The sequence below is a fragment of the Eulemur rufifrons genome, chromosome 28, assembly GCF_041146395.1.
Source record: "Eulemur rufifrons isolate Redbay chromosome 28, OSU_ERuf_1, whole genome shotgun sequence".
In the NCBI taxonomy this organism is placed as follows: Eukaryota; Metazoa; Chordata; class Mammalia; order Primates; family Lemuridae; genus Eulemur; species Eulemur rufifrons.
Window position 1 is genome coordinate 17,296,518 of NC_091010.1, and position 22,095 is coordinate 17,318,612.

At 52.0% G+C, this 22,095-nt stretch overlaps 1 protein-coding gene across 26 annotated transcripts in view; it reads right to left on the bottom strand.

Annotated features, from left to right (window-relative positions):
* The window catches only part of KCNMA1 (potassium calcium-activated channel subfamily M alpha 1), a 725,165-nt gene that overhangs the window by 514,428 nt on the left and 188,642 nt on the right, over positions 1-22,095 (bottom strand). For 24 of the 26 annotated variants that reach the window (XM_069460484.1, XM_069460483.1, XM_069460482.1 and 21 more), the window contains exon 2: positions 2,620-2,781. The exons of the other annotated variants lie outside the window; for them this stretch is intronic. In XM_069460484.1, coding sequence (XP_069316585.1) covers positions 2,620-2,781 — 162 coding nt within the window. The remainder of the gene's footprint in view (positions 1-2,619; positions 2,782-22,095) is intronic. 26 annotated transcript variants of the gene reach the window in all.

Sequence of the window (22,095 nt, forward strand, 5' to 3'; positions counted from 1 at the left end):
GCTGGGTGTGCTTGGTCCTATGATATCTGCTTCCATGATTTCACCCACCTCCACCTACCTGCTTCCACTGCTTGGTGTTAGTTCAGGGCTTACCTCACCAGGACCAGAGCAGCTGTCCTCTCTGGTCCTCTCACTGGGGCGGTAGCTCACTACCCTAACTTGTCCCAGCACCTCCATCTGGTCTCCACTTGTCCTCCAGCTCTCTCTGTACAACCAACCACTGTACTCCTCCCTCAAAATCTCCTTGTCATGCAAACTCAGCCCAAATTCTTTAGCTTGGCCTTTAAAGTTCCCACAAGCTGCCTGCAGTGCACCTTTCCCATCTTTTGTGTCTGCAGCCCTCTGTTCCCTGGGGCCCCAGGCTCCTTCCCTTCTCCTTGGGCTCTTCACTTTGGAAGGATTTCCTCTCCTTTGACTTTCAAAATCCTAACTTGCATTTCAAAGCTCCACTCAAATGCTTTCTGTCCTATTAGGTATGCGTCACATCTTCTGGCCCACCAAGCAGTGCCTTTCTTGTTTTTAAGCTTGGGGATGTTTTTATTTTTGACTTTTCCCCTTCCATAAATCAAGTGCTCAGTGCATCTTGTAATGGAAGCTCTAGCTCAAAGGCTTTCCTCTCCGCAAAGCCCTGCGAAGCCTTTTTGATGCCCTCTACTTTCCCCTACAGAGGCCCCCTGCCCCCCACACAGACACACGTTGCCTCCACACACGCTGCATACGATCAGGGTCATTCCTTGTTTTGCACAGGGATGAAAAAAATGTAAACACTTGGCCCACAAATGGTGCTCAGTAACTCTTGGCTAATGCTACAGAAGATAATTAGAACTGTCTATAATGGCCACATGGAAGGAGCAAGTGTCACATTTGTACAACCAACTGCCTGCCGTTCTTCCTCCACCGTCGCCGCCGTGTGGATACAATGCACTGGCTCCATTTTGTGCCCCGTGAAGACCCAGACCCAGAATTCAGCCCCTGTAAGACCAGATCGGGCATATTCGGGGTGGTACAGCCACAGATTCAACCTCTGAAAGTTTCCAATGCTGAATCTACGCACACACAAGCACGCAAGAGCGATGGGGACTTTACTGAAGAGTCGGGGAGGGAGACAGCCAACAGCAAGGCACCGCCAACTCCTCACTGGACACAGTCTCTCCTGGTCACAGGGGCCCGACTGTCCTCCTCTCTGCCTTCCTCCAGGCAGCAACTGACCTCACCAGTTTCTCTCTTCTCCAAAAACAACTTGAAATGTCTCCTCTTTCTATTTTGCCATCACTTGACATCAGCCTTGGCTTCACACCCAGCCCTTCAGGAGACTCAGCTCTCAGCAGGCTCCTCAGCGAACAGAACCCGTCCCCCTTGAAGGCTGCGTGGCCAGCACTTTTGCCTCCTTGAGCATGACATTCCATGTCTTACTCCTTCCCTCAAGCAGTTTGTGATATACTTATCCCAAACCTAACATGGAGTTCTCCCCAAGAAGGATTCTGGTAACTGGAATTTTCACCACCTCCCTCCATCCACACTCAGCTGCTCACTGCGTGTTTGCCATGAAACACAGAGGTAATCACAGCTATTTTCCAGTGTCCCTGCCTGATCTTTGATCCGCCCTGTGAGCCAGATGACTCCTGACTGAGCCCTACCTTCAGGCCCATACAATGCAGCTTCTAGAATCACGATGAAAAATCACTCAGAATGCAGCATCTTCTCAGGGAAATGCCTGACCCAGAGCAGACCAAAGAAAGGCGGCGGGCAGGGCTGCCCCAGGGAGGGGCCGACTATAGCAGGACAAGGGCCTGCCTAGGATGACCAATTCGTCCTAGGACGTTCCCAGTCTGCACTGAAAGACTCACATTCCAACTGGGATAGTTGGTTACTTGCAGGCCTGTCCCACCCATGATCCTTGCCAAAAACCAGGGGCTCACGAGGCCAGCCAGTGAACCAGGCTTCATATGATCAGGCCAGAGATGCAGAAAATGCACAGAGGAGGGGCAGGACGAGCAAGCTCCAGTGCAGGTGGGCCTAGGACACGCCTCATGAGAGGGGCACACGAGCACACTCCGTGCTCCGGGCCAGGCAACCCCACGTGGACAGCAGTTGGGTCTCAACACTAGATGACTGAGGGTCTACACCATGGATAGGATCCAGTTAACGCCGTGCATAGGAGTGGAAACTGCTCCAGGGGGCTCTCTATGTGGCTGCCAGAGGGCAGCAGTAACATGATCAGAAGGCCACCAAACACGCACACAGACACACACTCAGAACTCCCCGGATCCTCTCACTTATGCGTCCTCTGTAGGTTTCTGGTAAATGTTTCCTGGACTCCCTTCTCCTCTCCAAGCTGGTTGAGCTGTGTGCGTGTGTGCGTGTGTGTGTGTACACGCCGTCTTGCTCCCAACAGACCCTCTCTGGCCGGGATGCTAGTCCATTCTCTGCAAGTCCCTCCACAAACCACTGGCCTAGACGTGCATGAGAATGCAGCCTTGCCCCCACGACATGCAACCCCACCTCCCTCCCGTTAGCCAGCGACCTGGAGAAGACCCCCGGAGCATCACATCTCATAAACAAAGCCATCCTGGCCCAGACAGCAAGGCCTCCCGGTGTGAGGCGGGCGTGGAGACTCACCAGGACTCTGCCAGTCAGTGTCTGGGCCGATATCATCACCCCGGCCCAGTCCTTCACGGAGGTCATCCAGCCGACCTCGGCGGCCACTGCCTCCTCTTTTTCATCCACTGGTTTGAGAGTGCCGTCTGCCTGGCTTGCGCCATTGTTTATCTTCTGGGCCTCCTGGTGACAGAGAGAACAAGAGTTGAGACATAGGGAACAACTGGATTTAAAGAACACACCCTACTCATATAGCACCGAGGCCCAGAGGGGTCCCCAGCTGAGGTGGGAACTGGCTTAAAGGCACAAGAGAAGGAGTAGATTATAGCTTTGATTGTTTTTACTAAAAATCTTTCTTTAAAAAAATAATCTTTTCTTTATTTCCTCTTAAAATATTTTAGTGAAAGAGAGAAAGATAATATCATTCTTTTCCCATTTTAAAGAAAAATATCCAAAGCTCCCCCTCCTGGGAAAGCAACCTGCCCAGGGTCACGGAGTGCTTAGGAGGGAGGGGTGGGAGGTAGGCTGTGGTCTGTGCCTGCCCAGCCCTCACAGCAGCACCCCCAGGTCTCTTTAAGGAAATTCCCATCTGTTCACTTAGTCTATGTGGTTCAAAAGGGACTGAAGGCCCCACTTTGGCTCCAGCAATGGAGGCTGCTCATTCTACCCACCTCCCACAACAGCAATCGGCCAGGGTGGTCACATGACCCATGCTGACCCAGTAAGACTCAAGCCTGGAACATTTGCTGAAAAGAATAGGAAAAGTAATCCTTCCCTGAGAATGAAGCCACCACAGGGAAAAGTAGAAGTGATAGAATACTGGTGTCATCATTTGAACACCTGGATCCAGCTGTGCCTGAAATCCATACCAGACCCTTTCAAGTTCAGGAGACAATCAATTCCCGTTCACAGCTTAAAAATGTGCTTAAGAAAACAAAGCTGACCTCATCAGATAACTGAGCCCCACGTGGGGCCCTAAATTGTATACCTTTGTACATAATGTACGCTCTGCCTGGAATACTCTTCTTCCACAGAGGCTCATAGCTTGCTCCCTGATCTCCTTCAAGTCTTTGCCCAAATATCACCTTCTCAGTGAAGTTTTCCCTGGCTACCCTTTTAAAATTGCAACCTTTCCCCTCCAACAGCACTTCTCTGCTTTATTTTTCTCCATAGCACTGAAACCCTCTAATACACTCTATAATTCATTTACCTATTTCACTTACTGCCTGCCTCCCTTACTGCTGTAGTCCTGTGCCTAACAGAGTACCCAGTACATAGCTGGCTCCATAAACATGAATGAATGACTGAAAATTATTATGAGGATCAGCCTTTTATTGGCTACAGAGCCTGGGCTTAGCGTTGCCAGATGAAATACAGGACACCCAGTTAAATTTGAATTTCAAATAAACAACAAATAACTTTTTAGTATAAATGTGTCCCAAATACCGCCTGAGACATACTGACACTAAAAACTCATTCATTATTTATCTAAAATATAAATTGAACTGGACCCCTACTCAAATGCCCACTGAGATTATTACTGCAGATGAAGATGTTTAATAAGATGCCAGCAAATTATGTTCATTATTTTAAACCCGAGAATTAATTTCCAAAGCAAAGCCCCACTGGGGACCAGAGACTTGAACCAAGGGCAGAGGTGAAAATCTTCGTCTGCAGTGAGTAGGTGTGGGGAGGGGGGGCAGGGCAGCACGGTGGCAGGTGGGAGGGCACATTGCATAAGGCATCTTGGGGACGTGGCCACCACAGGTAGGAAGCTGCCCCTGATTCTGCTTCCCTCCCTCTGGCTGCTCTGGCTCGGGGAAGCCAGGGAAGAGAGAAGCAGCGCCTACAGCCCATGCTAATGTTTTACTTCCAAGTGTGTTAAGCCCCAGGGAGCTAGAACAGTCCCAGAGGAGGCCTGGTGGGAGAAGGCCGCAGGGTGGATGTACTTGGAGGCCGCCTGCTGCCCAACCCCCCTAGGCCAGTCTCAGTGGCCAGTTAGGACTTGTCCTGGCCCCCAAGTCTCAGTCCTGTGAGTCTCTGAACAGGTGGGTGTCCAGGAGGAGCCAGAGGCCCTGATCTAGGGGCAGCCATCGTAACTGCAGGTGTATTAATAGATTCAGGGTAAAAATCTAGCTCTCTCACTGCTGTGGGACCTCCTCTGTAAGACAGGGACAATATTGCCTGTCCACAGATTCTGTCAGGATTAAACAGTACCCCATGGCACAAAATACAGGTTCAACCAAATTAGTCCCAGCACCTCCGCCTTTCCTTGTGCCACTGACACTGTATAGCAGCGGTTCTCAAACAAGCAGGCAACACAAGCATGCTGGGAGGCTTGTTAAAACACAGAGCGCTGGGCCCACCCAATAACCCGCATTTGTCCCCCTTTCCCCGGTAATGCCGATGCTGCTGGTCTGGGGACCCCACTTTGGGAACCACAGGTCCTGACCATCCTGGCATGGCTTGGTGACCGCCGCCCTTAACCAAAATGGAAGATGGATCTTAACCCCCAGCTCTCTCCCGGCCTCCTCCTCCACCCAGGGACAGGACCACCTGCTTCCTTCAGAACTGGACAATGGTTTAGGGATGGGAAAGAGACGGGGCAGGGAGAAGGCCCTCAAATCCAGGCTCTGGTGTTTCCTTTTGAGTCGTGCCTCCCAGGATATTTCTGAACTGGTCCCTGCCCACCACCTGGGGCTAGCCCTCTGCTCCTTCACACTGGGGGCTCAGGACTCCCAGCCCCTGGCAGAGCCCAGAGAAGAGAAATCAGCAGGAAAAGCGCTGGGGGCCAGGAGGTCCCCTGCAGGCATAGTGGTTTAATGCATCAGTAATTCACAGCACACGAGGTACGTGGCAGATAACGTTATTTTGCCAGCCCTCTTACCTATTGTTTTACAAGGCATTCATTATTTTAATTACTTTATGATAGGCAAGAAAAACACAGACTAAAAGGAGATAATGCCCTTGTTATTATTTGCTTGCGCTGTGGATGTTGTGAGCTTAATTGCCACGTGTGGGAAGCAGGGCTGGGGCGGGGGAAGGGGGCTCTACGAAGCCTGATGCCAGCTGGCCGGGCTGGCCACGGCCCTGCGCCCGGAGGGAGGGGCCACTCTCTCTACCACCGGCCTCACTCTGGCCAAGCACCCCTCATCGGGAGCAGGTATTATAACCCCATGCTCCAGAGAAAAGGGAGCAGAGGCCCAGAAGGGTGAAGTGGCCTTGCTGGGGACACACAAGAGGAGAGGGCAGGGGGCAGAACCCATTATAATAAGGATGGCCACCATATATCAAGCCAGAACCAGGTGCCAGCAAGTAAAAGTTAAGGGTTTTCTATGCATAATCTTGCTCAAACCTCATAATAGATCCAACAGGCAGGTGGAATTATCCCCATTTTACAGACAGGGCAACTGAGAGCAGGTATCTCTCGGGGGAAGGCACAGAGCCCACCAGGGGTTGGGTCTGCTCTACCACTTGCACGCTGACTGGTGTGGTGGGATGTTAACCCGCCGGCCTCAGTCTCCTCCGTGTGAAACGGGCTAAGCCTGTGCCTCGTTAAGGTGCTGGGGAAGCGTCAGTCAGGTGAGCCACGCACAGCACTGGGCACAGTGCCCAGCACACAGTAGTCACTGCTGCCCTGACAGAACACCGCTGATGGGACTGGTGGCCTCCAAGGACGTTCAGCTTTGGCTGCACCACTTCCATTGACTGGCGGCCCCGGGAGGCACACTGGCCCAGAGTGAACCTTTAATAAATAATCGTAGCACAGAGGATAAACGAGTGCAGGATCTAATGGCTCTCACCCTCCAACTAAGCACCGGGCCCTGGGAGGTCAGGTGCCCCGACTCCTGCAGGGGTTCTGGTAGGAGCTGTGACCTCCGCCCAGGACGGCTGGGGCAGAGATCCCCACACAGGGTGGACCCTAGACCAGGCAACATCTTAGACCCTTCTGACTGTAAGCTCCATGACATCAACCTCCCATTTCGAGAAGAGGAGGCTGAGGACCAGAGAAAGGCTGCCTCCCGGGTCCCGGTGCTCTGCTCTCTCTCCTGTACCTCACGGACACCGCCTCAGAGGGGAGCGGCTCTTGGTTCTGAATGGCAAGGTGGGCATCCGGCCCCCCCAAACCTTCCACTTCCCACTGCAGAGGACAGGACCCAGCCCCCACGCAGGGAGGACTTCTGAGTAGGACCAGACTGGCTGCCCTGGTGTTAGCCAGGAAGTCACTGTGTGAGTGTGTGTGAGTGAGTGAGTGTATGTGCGTGTGCATGTGTGTGTGCGTGAGTTTGTGTGTGTGGGTGTGTGTTTGGGGCAGGGGGTGTAAGAGAGAAGCCCTGCTGGCTGCAGGCTCCAGCTCCCTCAAGAAGACAGGCCACCAGATCTTCCCAAGTGGAGGGGAAAGCGCCTTGGGAAGAGAGAGGGGCATGGAGGGAGGAGCAGGGAGAAATGAGACCTGGGGCCATGAGGTGGGGAGACTGTCCCAGCATGCAGAGCTCTCCCGGTACCCCTCTCCCTGCCCTGATCAGCTCCCTGAAAAGGGGGCTCAGCCTTGCTTTGGAGGCTGCTCTGACCCTCTACCACCAGCCCTGTCCTCCCACCAGAGTGGCCACATCTAGTCTCAGTGCCCACAACCAGAGGGTACAGGAGGCTGGGGACACCAAAGAGCACAGTGGCCACAGTTCCCTCCTGCCACCCACCCTACCAGGCTGGGCCTGACCCCACGGTTTCAGCCCTTTTTTCCCTCTCCCCATTCTTTTCAGCAGTGTTCCCCACAATGATTTCCTGTTGACATGGTCACAGAGGGCCTCACCCCCCACTGCCATCATCACTTGGTGTTCAAGACATAGACTACCCATCTATTTGAGCTTTCCCTCCTGGATCACAAGGTCAAAGACCAAAGCTTGAAAAAGGACCTTGGCAATGCCTTAGAATGCCACCTCCTTCCTATACACACACTGTGCAGATGAGAAAACTGAGGGCCTGGAGGGAAAGCCAGAACCCAGTGCCACCCAGCCCAGCCAGGTGACCGAGCCAAGACATAAGCTTCCAGTTGGCTCTGTTCCTCCTATCTCTTGTTGCCTCTCAAGAAAGAAGATTGCTCCAAATCTAGCCCAAGCTACTCACTCACTCCCAAGCAACTCCCTCCATGGCGCCAGCCTGCAACCTGGAGCTCAGGGTGTTCCCAGGACTGCAGAAGCCTCCACCTGGCCTGGCACTTGGTTCAGGTATGAGGGCCATGGCAGGGCCCAGCCTTCCCCAGTAGTGACAGCTGCCCCGGCCCAGCACAGCAGAACAAGCCCATGCTATCCTCGGACCCCACAGCCCCTCACATCTGGGCTGTCTCTCTCATCCTTCCTGAATTGGACCCAGTAGCCCAGGAATTTCAGGTCTGTGGGGTGGTGGGAAGAGCTCTGAGAATCAAGACATTCAAGCCCAAGTCCAGCTTTCCAGGTGGCCTCAAGCAAGTCATTTCATTTCTCGAAGCCTCAGTTTTCTCTTCTGTGAACAGATATGAGTCCTGCCTTGTCTACTCACTTGATTCTTGCAAGAAGCCTAATCTGGTAAGGCAGAGCACAGCCCTTTCTAGAAGCAGCTGCTGTCCTCTGGCTCTGGCAGGAAGCAGCACTGCTGTGGAGGGAGGGATCTGGCGCGGGGCTCACCTCTCAGACCCCCACCCAGCCACACCTTGCAGGCCAGGGCCCCAGGTGTCTCCTTGATGTCAAATTGCCAAGTCCCGCCAGGTGGCCCGCTGTGCTGGGCACACCCTCCCTGCAAGGTGTGAGCTGCCGCCACACCTGCTCTTGCCTGGTCGGGCTCACTCACCCCCAGGCACACTCCCACCAACACCTGTCAGGCTGAGCCAGGCGCCAAGGACACCGCAGGCCCCACACCTGCTGGGTGACTGCATCGGGGATGGGGAACCAGCTGGGCCAGCCGTGAGGGGCAGCCCACAGCCCCCTCCCTGCTGTCTGCAGAGGGCCAGCCCCTGAAGCTCCCAGCCTGTCTCTCGATTCATTGCACCTCAGTTCTCTGCACGCTGGCTCCTCATCCCAGATCTAGGAAGTTGTTTAGGCAATGGCCATCTGGGAAGAAAAATACTCTTTTAAAAATGTAAGCGAAAGCACGTCCCTGCTGTGCCCGACACCCTCCTGTGGCTTCTCGTCCCACTGGGAAGACAAGTGACAGTCTTCACTCCCACTCTGCCCCTCCTGCCTGTCATCCTAGAGTCTGCCGCTCACTCACTCCACTCCAGCCGCAGCGGCCTCCTCCTCGTGCTGCCTGAACCTTCCAGGCCCACCCCCATCTGGGCTGCGTGCACTGGCCTGTCCCCCAGCCCTGGGCACCCCCATGGCTGCTCCCTCAGTTCTCTCTGGGCTTTGTCCAAATCTCCACCTTATCAGCGAGCTCCTTCCTGAGCACAGCCTTGGAAATGACACCCCCCACCCCCGCCTGGCCACTCCCTATCCATGCTCTCTTCTTCCCTGAATATTTATACCACCATCTGGTAGCCTACACACTTTCCTTAATCATTTTCTGTTGTCTGTAAGCTCCATGAGGGAAAGAATTTTTGTCTAGTTTTTTTTTCATGGCTGTATCTTCAACGCTGAAACACTGTGAACTCAGAGCAATCATTTGATCATCTTGGTGCCAGGGAGGAAGGAAGGGGAGGAGCGGGGAGGGATACAGCAAATAGAAGGTCAATCTTGGCATGCACAGTATCTAGAAAAGATAACATTACTAATAAACAGTGGTAACAATTACAATACTGGCTACCGTTTTTTGAGCAGGATCACACTAACTGCATGAGGAAGGTACTAATGCCCCCCTTTGACAGGTGAAGGGTTAAGTACCTAGCCCAGGAAGGCACAGTCCTCAATTAATTAATTAATTAATCTGAGACAGAGTCTCACTCTGTTGCCCCTGGTAGACTGCAGTGGCATCAGTTTAGCTTGCAGCAACCTCAAACTCCTGGACTCAAGCGATCCTCCTACCTCAGCCTCCCAAGTAGCTAGACTACAGGCATGCACCACCACACCAGGCTAATTTTTCTATTTTTAGTAGAGATGGGGTCTTGCTCTTGCTCAGGCTGGTCTCAAACTCCTGAGCTCCAGATCCTCCTGCCTTGGCCTCCCAGAGGATTACAGGCGTGAGCCACTGCGCTCAGCCCACAGCCCAAATTTAAACCCAGCTGTCTGACGTCAAAAAGGGACAAGTACCTGTCCTGCTGTCCTCCCAGGGACAGTGTGGGGAGCAAATGGGATAATGCATGCGAAAGGATTACTGGCTTGTGCAAAGTGCCCATGAAAGGCTTATTACCATGAAGAACACTCAATTCACCCCACTTCTGGGTACTTCATGTACCAAAGTGACCCTTCTTCAAGGTCTCTCTGCCTTGGGAGGGTGGTTATATCAAGGACAGAGGAACACAGCTCCTTTTTCTGCCAAGAACCAGCCCAGAACCATAAATCACCCTTCACAGAGCAGAGCATCAACTCGGAAATGAACGTGGCTGAGCTGACAGGCTGTGAAGCCCTCCTGCTAGAAACCAAAGTTCTCTGTGCAGATGCCACTGAAGGAGAAGGCTTGACTTCCTCCCTCCTTGGGGAGGCCTTAACATGCTCTGGCCAGTGGTCCTGAGCACTCAGATGCTACCTGAGGCTGAGTCCTGCAGGGCCTGGGGCACCAGGGTAGGAGGTGGGGGTCTGATAGGGAACAGGGGAGAATGAGCTGGCAGGGAACCACCTCCCCTAAGCCCTCCAGGACCAGAGTATGGACAGGCAAGCACTTCCCATCCCTGAAGTCCCATGCCGGACCCCCTGCCCAGGGCCCTGGTACCATGGGATAGCCCCAGGATGCTCAACCTCCAGAGGGCTGTGGAAGAAGGAAGAAGGCCAGCAAACTTCTGTCTGTCCTCTCCTTGTATCTCATAGCCCTACTGTGTTTCCTAATCAACATCAGAAACTGTTCTCCCAAGTCTGCACTGATGGCCTCAGCTCTGAGTTATTCATTCCATCTGCCTGGACCCCACTACACACTCTCCCTTGCCCTGCCTGCCCCTCCATCTGTCAAAACTCACCCTCAGCTGGGCACAAAGCAGAAAGACTCTCTCTCTTGTCAGATGGCAGGGTGAGGAGTTCTGGGCTGGAAGTTAGGAAGCCCACCACATTCTCTCCCCAGGTCTGCCAGGAACAGGCTGTGCAGCCTGAGCCAGTCACTTAACTTCTCTGAGCAGAGTCCCCTCTCTGGGAAATAAGAGGGAGTAGTGGGCTAAGCCCACAGATTTCTGTTCCTTGGAGCCCAGCATTCTGTGAGGTGCCCTGGAGGGGATCCAAGGGAGGGCGGAAGAGGAGGGAAGGTGCCAGCCATGAAGATTGCAGCCTCTCTGCCTAGGGCATTGTCACCCATTAGGGTTCTGTGCTGGACTGCACCTGAGCGAAGGGGTTTTCTGGGGGGAAAACATTTGAAATCCTCTGATTAAAATCCACAGACCCATGTTAGCTTTTTAAAAATGCTTTATTTCAGGACAATGACTGTGACAATCTACGGCACAGTTTGGCCTAAGATTGGAAGTGCCTGAACTTAAACGCCTTACAAACTCCTGGACCTTCTAGGACCTCCACACAGGCCACTCTCTTGGTCCCTGTGCCTCAGGTTGTCACCAGGCCTGAATGCAGGCGAAGGGTCTCCCAGCACCCCCTCACACTTACCCACTCCCTCCCCCTTACCAAACAGGCCAAGAGGAAATCCACCCAGCAGCCTCGTGCACCTCCTGGGCGGGCGGCCCAGCCGTGGGCATTCTCCCAGGTACCAGTAATCCTGCATATTAGGGGATTAGGCAGATTACCTTAAGCAGCTCAAGTAAATCAAGCATAATGTGGGCACCACCAGCTGGGATTCTCATGGCGAGAGTTCTGAGAAGGGAGAGGAAGGAGGAGGGGGTCACTCCGAGACTTGGTGGCCAGAGAAATAGGGCAGCAGAGGACCCAGGCCCTTCCCAGAGCTGGGGTGAGGGTGGCAGAGTTCATCTCTGCCCTTGGAAAGTTCCATCATCCAACCATTCCCTGGCTACCGACACCTCTCCCCATCTGACCCCTGAGGACCTGCCCTGGCAGGGCATAAGACATGTGTACCGGATGAACTCGTCCAGCAGCTACTGTTTTTGCTACCTGTGGGCTACACCTTCAGGGAAGGGGGCACACTGCTCACGGATTCAGGCCACGGGAGTTTAAAAAGATGCTGGGACAAAACCAGCTACCCTGGATGCTGGAAAGTTCTGTGAGTGTACTAGGTGTCTCTGCCAGGCCTAAGACCGTCGTTGTCACAGGCATTTTTAGCCACCCTATCTGTGTGCACGGTGTGGACTGGCACTCTCAGAAGCACCCCTGTGCTGTGTGTGAACAACTGCTCTTCACAAGTCTTCGTGGCAGAAAGAGGCCAAGTGACCTTTAGCAAGTCCTTACCATCCTGTGCCTCAGGTTTCCTGGTCTCAGATGCAAAGGGGCTGTGTGCGCGCTCCCCAAGGCCTGTTCGGCTCTGACATCCCTGACCTTGAGGCCTGGAGTGCAGGGCCCTCACTGTGCACACACGTCTCAGCTCTGGGACCCCGGGCCAGTCAATCAGGCATCGTTTCCCTCACCCAGGAAATGCTGGGGAGGGTGGGGTTCCTTTCCAGCTCTTCCCAGAGCCACGTTTTAAGCTTCTCTCCTGTCTCCAGAGGACCAAGGGTGTTGGCTAGTCCTCAGGAAATTCTGGATTTCCTCTTGCACCTACAGACCATGTTCTCTCCACGGTGGCTTTACACCAACTTATTTAGTCCTCACAACAAGCCTGCAAGGTAGGAAAGTCACGAGGCTCAGAGAGGTTGGGTAATTTTCTAAGATTGCTAATAAGTGGTAGAGCTGAAATTCAAATCTAGTCCATTCCAAGTCCAAAGACCATGTTTTTCTTTCTACTCCATGCTGCCTCAGGATACGCACAATATACAAAAAAGAGATGGGTTCTCTTTACAAAATGCTGTTTATTACTGCTATGGAAAAACCCTCTCATACCCTATGGCTTCTAAATAACCAAATTCTGTAGTTCAGACATCTAAATTCACTTATAATCAGCCATGGATGGATAGGGAGTAGAGAAATAGGCTAGGGGAGAGGGTTCCAACCCAAGAAGAGAATGACAATAGACATTAGATATGTTTTCAAACGGCCACATTGGCTGCTTAAAATTAAGACGTCAACCCCGAAACTTTCAGGGCTACTGCATACATCTTGGCCAATGCATCACATCTGTAAATTGTGATCTCTTTCTTCAATGTGCTTAATAAAATGGGAAAATATAAGTGACAGTTCAGAATTCACTATCGGGGTCACAGAGACTTCAAATTGGAATAGGAGTGACTTTGGCTAAGGCTCCTTGGCCAGAGTGACCCTGGCCAGGTCCAAGACAGCCTGCTCACCTGCAGAGACTCAGGCCTGAGCTGTCATCTGCAGGGCAGCCCAGCCTGCTCTGGGAGGACAGCTCAAGACCTGCCCACACAGGAAAACCACTGCAGGGGCCCAGGTGGAAGACAAAGCTCACGTTTGCCTCTTTTCCAGACAGACTAGGATACAGACAACTGAGACACACAGGAAATCCCAAACCCTCCCGTTCATAAAAGAAGGCAGAAGACTTCGGGCCACGGCCAAGTTAACTTTTATGGGAAGGAAGCCCATCACTATCCCATGGGGGTCTCACTCTCCACAGCGAAGGTTCCCACAGGTTGGCTCACAGACAGGTCCCCTGGTCCCGTGGGTCCTCCATGGCCACGGAGCAGCGCTGCTCCAGGGGGAAGTCGGGAATGCAAAGCCACAGCAGCATCCTGTGTATGCGTCAGTGAAAGACGACAGACGCACCTCTCCCGGGAAGAAATGTCCTTTTCTTTGACATTACGTCGTCACTCCTTTGTTGGGTATTAACATGCCCTTTTAATGAAATGACATTGATGGTGGAGATGGCATTTGACGGTTTCTTTTTTATATTCTTGCTTGTCAAAATAAAAAGCTAGCAGCCCTGTGATGTCCTCTCTGTTTCTTAAAGTTTAATTGGCTATCCCACAGAAAGCCTAGGGACCACTCCTCTAGTCCAAATGCCTCATTCTACAGGTGGGTAAATTAAGGGCTCCGAGATGCCACTGTCATAGGGGCCAGGTCCCCTCTGTGGAGCCAGGGTGTGACTGTCAGAGGGGCCAGGAAGGGTAGGGCCTAAGGGACAGAGGCATGATCCCTAGGGCCCCAACAGCTCAGCTGGCACTGGGCCAGAGAGCAGGGGAAAGGGAACGTGTCTGTTTTCGGGGCTCAGAGCCAACCAACGGGCCCCGAGTTCCTGGCATCTGATGCCCTCACTACCACTGCTGCAGGAAATGCACAGAACTGCAACTGCCTCTCTGAAAATACTGCAATTTTTGCCACGGCCACAGCCACCATTCAGGGGGCAACGGGGGAGAAGAACCCATTAGCAGATCGCACGTAGGATCAAGGGCTCATGGCTGAATATTCTGCTCCAAGTCAACAGACAGACTCAACTTGGAGGAAATGGATAAGTCACGAGCCACCTAAGTCACAACCCAATGCCGCAAATGAAGCAGGACCTTCCCCTCCCCTCAGCCTGCTGCGTGCTGCGTCCTAGCCCCCAGCACTCCTCCGTCACACGTGTGTGTGCCACTCTGTCCGCCCCACATCCCCAGAGCCTGAACGGCGTCTAGCACGCAGGGGCGCTTCACAGTGTGTTGAAAGACTGACGGAAAGAATCCTGTTTTTTGTTCCGTTCTGCTTTGTTTTCACTCTTGGCTCGTATTTTCTGGAATCTCAAAATCCTGCCAAGTCCACACAGTCCAAGGCACAGAACTCAAAGCCCGCAAGGCCTGATCTGCAAGCCCCCAGCTCAGCCTGCCTGCTGCCCTCTGGCACCTTGCCGACCTGCTCTCCCACCTGACTGCTCGGATGCGACTTGGTCCTCCTGACGGCCACACCTTGTGTGGGCCGTTCCCCCTCCCGGGATGCCCTCTCTGTGCCTCCCACCCACCTTCATCTTCCCCGATCAATTCCCAGGGGTCCAGTGAAGTCCTCCCTCCCGGCTACATCCCCACAGCTCTCCCTGCCCTACCTCTGTGCCCAAGCCCACTCCCCTAACTCAACACGCAGCAGGCACGGGTCAGGAGCCTCAGCTGTCTTTTCATCCATGCGTGTCGTATTGCCCCAACTAGTCTGGAAGTTCTTTGAAGGCAAGATCTATGTATTTTTTATACCCAAAGTACTTGGCATACAGCAAAGTGATTAATAGATATGTACCGATGGAGTAAATTAAAACTCTGCTCCGTGGGCATTAGAAAAGCAAGCGCTCTCCCAGGCATCACTGACATCAGGCTCAACCAAGCCAGTTTCCACGACTTGAAGCTTAAACTGGGGGCTGGCTCCTCGCTGCTGTTCTTCAGCACAGCTACGTTTTCAAATACAAACACCACATCCCGAGCGAGATCAGATGTCATGGGGCTTCTGAGAGGCACAGGCCTCACTAGACACGTCAGTCAAAAAAAAAAAAAAAAAAAGATGAATGTTCTTGTTTACAAAAGGATTTGTCCCGTTCCAGGAAAATTTCCACCGTGATTTACAACCTAATCCAGTCTGCGCCTATAGACCTCACCGACTGAACCTTTTTCTGCCTCTTCCATTTGCTGAACTTGGATGGGGTTTGGCTTTAGGTCAAAAGAGCTGTCGCAATTAGGTCGTCAGACTGCCTTTCCCAACGCGTAACATGACCCTCCTTCAGGAAACCAAGGCCTAGGAAGATAGACAGACCTCGGGAGGCAGGAAGATGGCCAGTTCACCAGGCACACAGCGAAGACAGGACCCACTGCTCTGAGCACCGCCCTGCAGGGGGCCCAGGCTCAGACCTCCTGCCCTGCTCCCTGGACCCTGCTTCGGCCCACGCCCCTGACTGGGTGCTGAAACCTCAGCCTCCTATGCCCCTGGGTTCCCACACACCCTAGTTTGGGCCTAGGTTTCCAACACAGCAGCCAAACACAAGAGAGTCTGGACTGGCTGCTAATGTGAGATAAAAAAAATAATGCCACAGCCCAGGGAAAGGAGAAGGGTTGAGAGGACTCCTTCTCCTTTTCCTTCTAGACCCCTGATGGGAGTTAGGAATAGCAAGTGACCGGCCCTGCGAAAACTCAGCTCTACTTGGCACTCCTGGGCCCATCAATCTCCTTCCGTGGCCTGGGACTCCTCCAACCCTGGACGTCGGGAGAGGCGTGGGGCAGCTGTGAGAACCTTCTTTCTCAAGGAAGGTTTTTCCAAAATTATATCAGGTTTCCTTCTACCCTAGCTTGTCAGTGGTGGACTCTTTTGCCTAACATGGTTGAGGAATGTCTTAGAAACTGGTGTGATTCAGTCTGGCTTCCGATGAGGTTTTCCACCCAGACAGAGCTCACCGATGTCTGGAAGTGTCGGCTCCCTACACCCCGGGGCACCCACGCCCTTTCCCTGTCTCCAGACCTCGGTGAGGAGGACACGCTGGACAAAGCGGCAGGCTCAGCCCTGCGATGAAGTCAGGCGTAGAAAACCAGCCGAGAGGAAGGCGAAGTGCCCATACGCTTGCACACGCAGGGAGCTGCTTCCCTCCCGTGAACTGGTGAATCTACTCGCAACACACCCAGCAGAGATGCTTGAAGAGCTGCCGGCGGAAGCGACCCAACGAGTGAAATCTCAAAAGACACACGCCTTTCTCTTGGCAGGGAGGACCAAGATGTTCAGACTTCTCCACTGGAAGTCATTTTTCCCCTCATTCCCGTTCGGACTGGCCTCCTTCAACAAACACAGACTCTAACCAGAGGGGGGCCCAAGACAATTGCTAGGAAATGAAGTTTGCAACATTGTCTGTAACCTGAATGTCAAGCTTACTAATGAATTACGACTAAACTGTTGTTAGTGCTGCCACATTCTCACCGGAGGAGCCGCGAGCTCCCCTGGACAAAGGGAAGCGTGCTGTCCACCCCCTCCCTGTTAGGGCCCCGTTAGGGCGTCACCGCACTGAGATGGGGCCCCACCAAGTGGGCGCTGGGACGAAGGCAACACGAGAGGGGAAGCTTCTTTTAAATCTCGTATTATAAGGACCTGACAACTGCAAGGAGAGAAGAGCCCTGCAGGGCTGGGGCCGCATCTGAGCACTGTGGTCGTCACCTGAGCTGGCATCGTAGGAGCCTCACGTTTCCATAACAACTGTCAGTCCGGCCCTGAGCACTGAGAAGGATGGGGACCTTCCCTGTGCAGGCAGCTCTGAAACAAAGGTCAGATTGTTGCCCAAATCCCACGTCTCTGGTTTTTTGTTTGGGTTTTTTTTTTTTTTTCCTGCTCCTGTTGCAGCTATTCTCTGACGAGAAGCTTGGCAGAGGTAGTTGTTACTAAGATTCCTTAGACTTGAGATGTTCAAGGTGAGAAGCCAGCCACGGAGAAGGGACTCACATGGAAGCCTCTGGGGGTAAAGTCACTGTTTTATTTCTTGACTCAGTGGTAGTGAAAAGGATTTTTCTCCTAATTATTCACTACTTGGCACTTTTGTGTTTTATTTTCTTTTCTGTGTATCTGTTTCATTATGCTATTTTTGAAAAGTTAAAAAAAATAATAAAGCAGCCAAACTGCCCTTAAGCGGTGTATCGTCACCATCGCCAGCATCTGTAAGGATCTGCTGGCACAGGACGGAAGGCTCAGACTGCACGTGACCCCGTGTCACAGCCCTGGACAGCAGGACCAAGAACCAGGAAACCTCAGTAAAAGTCACCGGTCCCAGGGGCCAGAGCACCAGGCAGCAGAGAACATGGGGAGGTCAGGGGCAATCAGAAATAGTCACAGGATCGATGGGCGAGACGCCCCAGAGGACTTGTTGATACAACACTTTGCTGTTGGCCCAGCGTAAGGCCTGCGCCTATAAACAAGGTCACAGAGAGGGGAATGTGACTCATGGTTTGTACCTTCCTTGGGAGGCCGTGAAAGGAGGCAGGCAGGGCCCTGGCCGTCAGAGAAAAGAGAGAGCCTTCCACTGCCCTGCCGATGCACTCCTGAGGGTCACTCATGGTTCCAGCACAGCCCGTATTAAAGCATCAGGAAGACGAAGCCATCAGGAGTCCAGGTTGAGTTTCCAAACCAGGTCTCGGAAGCCCCAGGACCACCTCTTCACCCCCCTCCCCACCCCTTGCAAGCCTCCCCTGATCACTCACGCCAGCCACACAGCTCCCTCCCCCAGGCCCCTACACCCCACCCCACGCTGTCACAAGCCTATCATTTTGCTCATGTTGGATTTATTACTGTTCCCCTCCTTTCCAAATCCTATGCATACCTCAAGACAAAGTTTAAAAGATGCCTCTACCGTGAAGCCACTCCAGATTGCTCAATTAGAATTAACACCATCCAGCGGTGTTTGCGAGATACTTCCTCTCTGTCCCCTTGGAGTATCACTTGTCCCTCTGTTTCTGCCCTCATAACAGTCCAGTCCTGAGGCTACGTACATCATTCTCCCAGCTCAGATCCTTGAGGTCAGGAACAACGGGCTTATTAATTCTTATATTTCTTGTTAATTCTCATGTTAGGCACTGGGCCTAATGGATTTGCAGTAGTAGTGACTAATGTGTATTAATAAATCAGGGACCAAGGGCATAGATCCAGCAAGAGGAAAGAAGGTTCTTTAGGGTGTCAAGGAACACAAAGGGCCCAGAAAGGGGGAAGATGAGCATCACAGAGAACCCTGACATCTCAAACCATCCACTGCTCCCCCTCCCACCTTCTCTCCCCTGGCTGACTACCGAGCTTCGTAATTGTTTGCACAGTATCACACTTGCCACACTTTCTCCAGTCCCCTACTCATTCTCCACACTGAAAAAGAGGCACCTGACAAGTCTTAGATCGATCACATGATTCTGGTGCTTAAACTCTGTAAGGACTCCCCATTGCACTTAAGGTGAGGTTCAAAACCCTCAGCATGGCCTTCAAAGATGCTCCGGCACGTCTGGCCTTTGCCAGGCATCTGGCCACACCCCGAACCACTCTTGGCTTCACTTTCCTTAGGCTCCGGCTATCCTGGACTTTCTTCCATTCCTTCCGCGAGTGGTTCTCTTTTCTAACTCAGGGATTTCCAAGCACTCTATTTCCTTTGCCTGTAACAACCTTCTCCACTTAGCCATGTCCGAGACTTTCTACTCACCCTTAAGATCTTTCTCCAGAAAGCCTTTCTTATCTCACTCTCCACCTCCATGTCCACCACCACCATCCCTACTGGCCAACAGAACCTTCTAGGCGTGTGTCTGTGCACCCCTCCTTTGCATCACTCCAGGCGTTTGCAAATCCTTGTTCAGTGCCTCTTTGCTTGCTTAGACCAGGGGTCGGCAAACTGTTTCTGCAAAGGGCCAGATAGTAAATATTTTAGGCTCTGCACCATCTGGTCTCTGGTGCAACTATTCACTTTGTCGTTGTGGGGCAAAAGTGGCCATAGACAGTATGGAAACACATGAGCGTGGTTGTGTTCCAATGAGATTTTATTTAGAGACACCAAAGTCTGAATCTCATATAATTTTCATGTTTCATGAAATAGCCTTCATTTAAAAATTTTTTTCAACTACCTAAAAATGTAAAAACCATTCTTAGCTCATGGGCCATACAAAAACAGATGGCAGGCCAGACTTGGCCTGCAGCCTGCAGCGTGCCAGCTCCTGCACTAGACGGTAAGTTTCCTGGAGACAGAAACTGTGTCTTGTTCACTGATGTACTCCCCCCAGCACAGCACCTGGTTCTTACAAGGTGATTCATAAAAATCCATTTGAATGCCTAGAGGTGTGGACCAGAGCAGTGTTGCCCAATGCGTATTCTACAGAACACCAGTCCAACAGGATACTCCACGGAAAAGGATGGTTTCCTTACCAATGAGATTTGGAAATGCTACAGTTTCCCTTCCTGGAAGTGTTCCATGCTCCGTGCATGAAGCATATCAAAAACACAGAACTATCCTGCAGTCGAGAAACTTATTTGACTTAGCCCAGTACAGCCTTGGTATATTTGCCCAAAGAACTTTCTACTTTAACTACAAACATTTACCAGTATCTAAGGACAGCCCCACTGGAAAGTGCTGCAGTGAGGATAGAAGGCAAGAACTTACAGGACTGGTTCTCAAACTTTAGTGTGCATCAGAATCACCTGGAAGGCTTATTAAACAAGAGCTTGTCAGGCCCCATCCCAGAATCTCTGGTTCAGTAGATCTGAGGCAGAGCCTAAGAATTTATATCCCTCACGAGTGCCCAGCTGATGCCGATGCTGCTGGCCTGGGCACCCCAGTTTGAGAGACACTGATCTGGGGGGAAAAGGCCTTTAGGGCTCAAGTTCTCCAGCTGGGGTTTCCTCCTCCTTCCAAGGATCCAATTCCCAGAAGAAGCCCAATATGTCCATCTCCTCACACTGGCGGAAGAAGCCCTGACCCATCTTGCTAGTATCAGGCACCTGTAATGGGTTATGGGGTGTTCCCTAAAAACGTATGTTTCAGTCCTAATCCCCATTACCTATGAATGTAAACCTTGTTTGGAAATAAGGTTTTTACAGATGTAATCCTGGAGTAGGTGAGCTCTTAATCCTTATAAGAGGAGGAAAGGGACACACACAGGAAGGAGAATGCCATGTGACAACAGAAGCAGGCCTGGAGTGATGGCTCCAAGCCAAGCATTGCCGGCCACCACCCAGAGCCCAGAAGACGGAAGGAAGGAGAATCCCCTGCAGCTTCCAGAGGGAACATGGCCCTGCCAACACCTTGATTCCAGACTTTCAGCCTCCTGAACTGTGAAACAACACATTTGTGTTGTTTTAAGCCATGCAGTTTGTAGCACTGTGTCATGGCGGCCCTAAGAAACACTCCAGTCTGAGACACACGCAGCGCTGGCCCAGGCCGTACCCTTGGCAGGCGTCCCCGTGAACTTCAAGGAGCAACAGCTTCGGTTATCTGATCCCTTTGTCATCTGCTAGCTGGTGGGTGTTTGAGCTGGGGTCTCTCTTTGGAAATTAGATTATCTAATTAGTGCAATGGTTTGTTGGATTCATGTCTTGGGTCTGGTTTTGGCAAAAAAGCATGTGATTATTTTTTAGTCTAAAAAAGTCAGTAAATAAGGAGACTTGGCTTTGCCCTATCCTGGGCTCCACGGGTCCTGCCTCTCGCTGGGAGACACTCGCAAGGGGCTTCTCAGTGACAAAGAAATGGTTTCTTCTCCTCTGGGTCTGAGCTATAAACGCCCTCTCAGAGCTACATAGAAATGGCTAAGCAGTAGATATTTTCACAGTCTGAGTACCCTGGTTTTAGTCATAAATTATACCCTCTCCATTTAGAAAAATAAAGGGTATAATTTTTATTCTCAGAAGAGACTCAGGCAGACATAGTTTTGTGCCCGATACCTTAGGCAGGAGCCAAAAAGAGAATGTGGACACAGCTTGTCACTGTTGAAGGAGAGGAAGGGGACGCCAGCAGGTGGGGAACTCTGTATTCCCAAGCTCAGAGGCCACAGAATGAAAAATCAGAACCAACTAAATGCCTTCCCCCCACTCCAATCCACACCTGCCCAGAGCTGGCGGCTCCCATGGAGTCTGCATGAACTTGAAGAACTCCGGATATTTTTGTAGGGGGCCAAAGCCATGCTTCCTGCTGCGGCAGATATGAGACTTTGGGGATGGCCTTTCCCACCCAAGGCCCTTGAAAAATGAGAAAGGGGTCTGATTGTTTGACACGAGTGGAGCAGTGACACCCCTTGGAAGTTAAGTATTCCTTCTCCCATCCCTCGCAAGGCTAGTATTTAATTTCAAATGTCCAGTTCATTCATGAACAGCACATGAGTGTGTGGCCAGGAGGTGGACTTCCAGAACACCAACATCTCAGCCTCTGACTACGGAGTCGAGAATTCAGCTAGCCAAAGGAACGGGACATTGTCATAGAAGACAAGATTCTGGAGTCAGGCAGTCTGTAGATCAGCCTCATTTTGTTGGTTTTGTTTTGTATTAAAATCTAATCTGCTGTGCAAACTGGAGCAGGTTAGTAAACCCTTTGAAACTTCAGATCTCTAAGCTATAACATCGGAATAATTATAATTGCTTTGCAGTGGGTTCGTGAGGATTTTGAGATGCTGGATGTGCCTGGCCCATTACTATGAATTTATAAAGCACAGTGTGCCAAGTATGGATTTAAGTAATGCATGCGCATGCACACTTTCTGTCCTTATGACTATTTCTAACATCTCTCCATGTGGCAGATGAGGCTCAGAGAGGTCAAGGCACCTGCCCATGGTCACACAGCAGTAAGCAGCTGGTGCTGGTTCCGGAGCCTGTGCTTTCACCACCAGGATTGCTACATACCCACGGGGGTGTCTGGGGTAAGAGTGAAAAGCTCTCTTCTTTCATTCATTCAACAACAATTCACCTGTGCAACTCTCAGAGAGGAGCACTCACA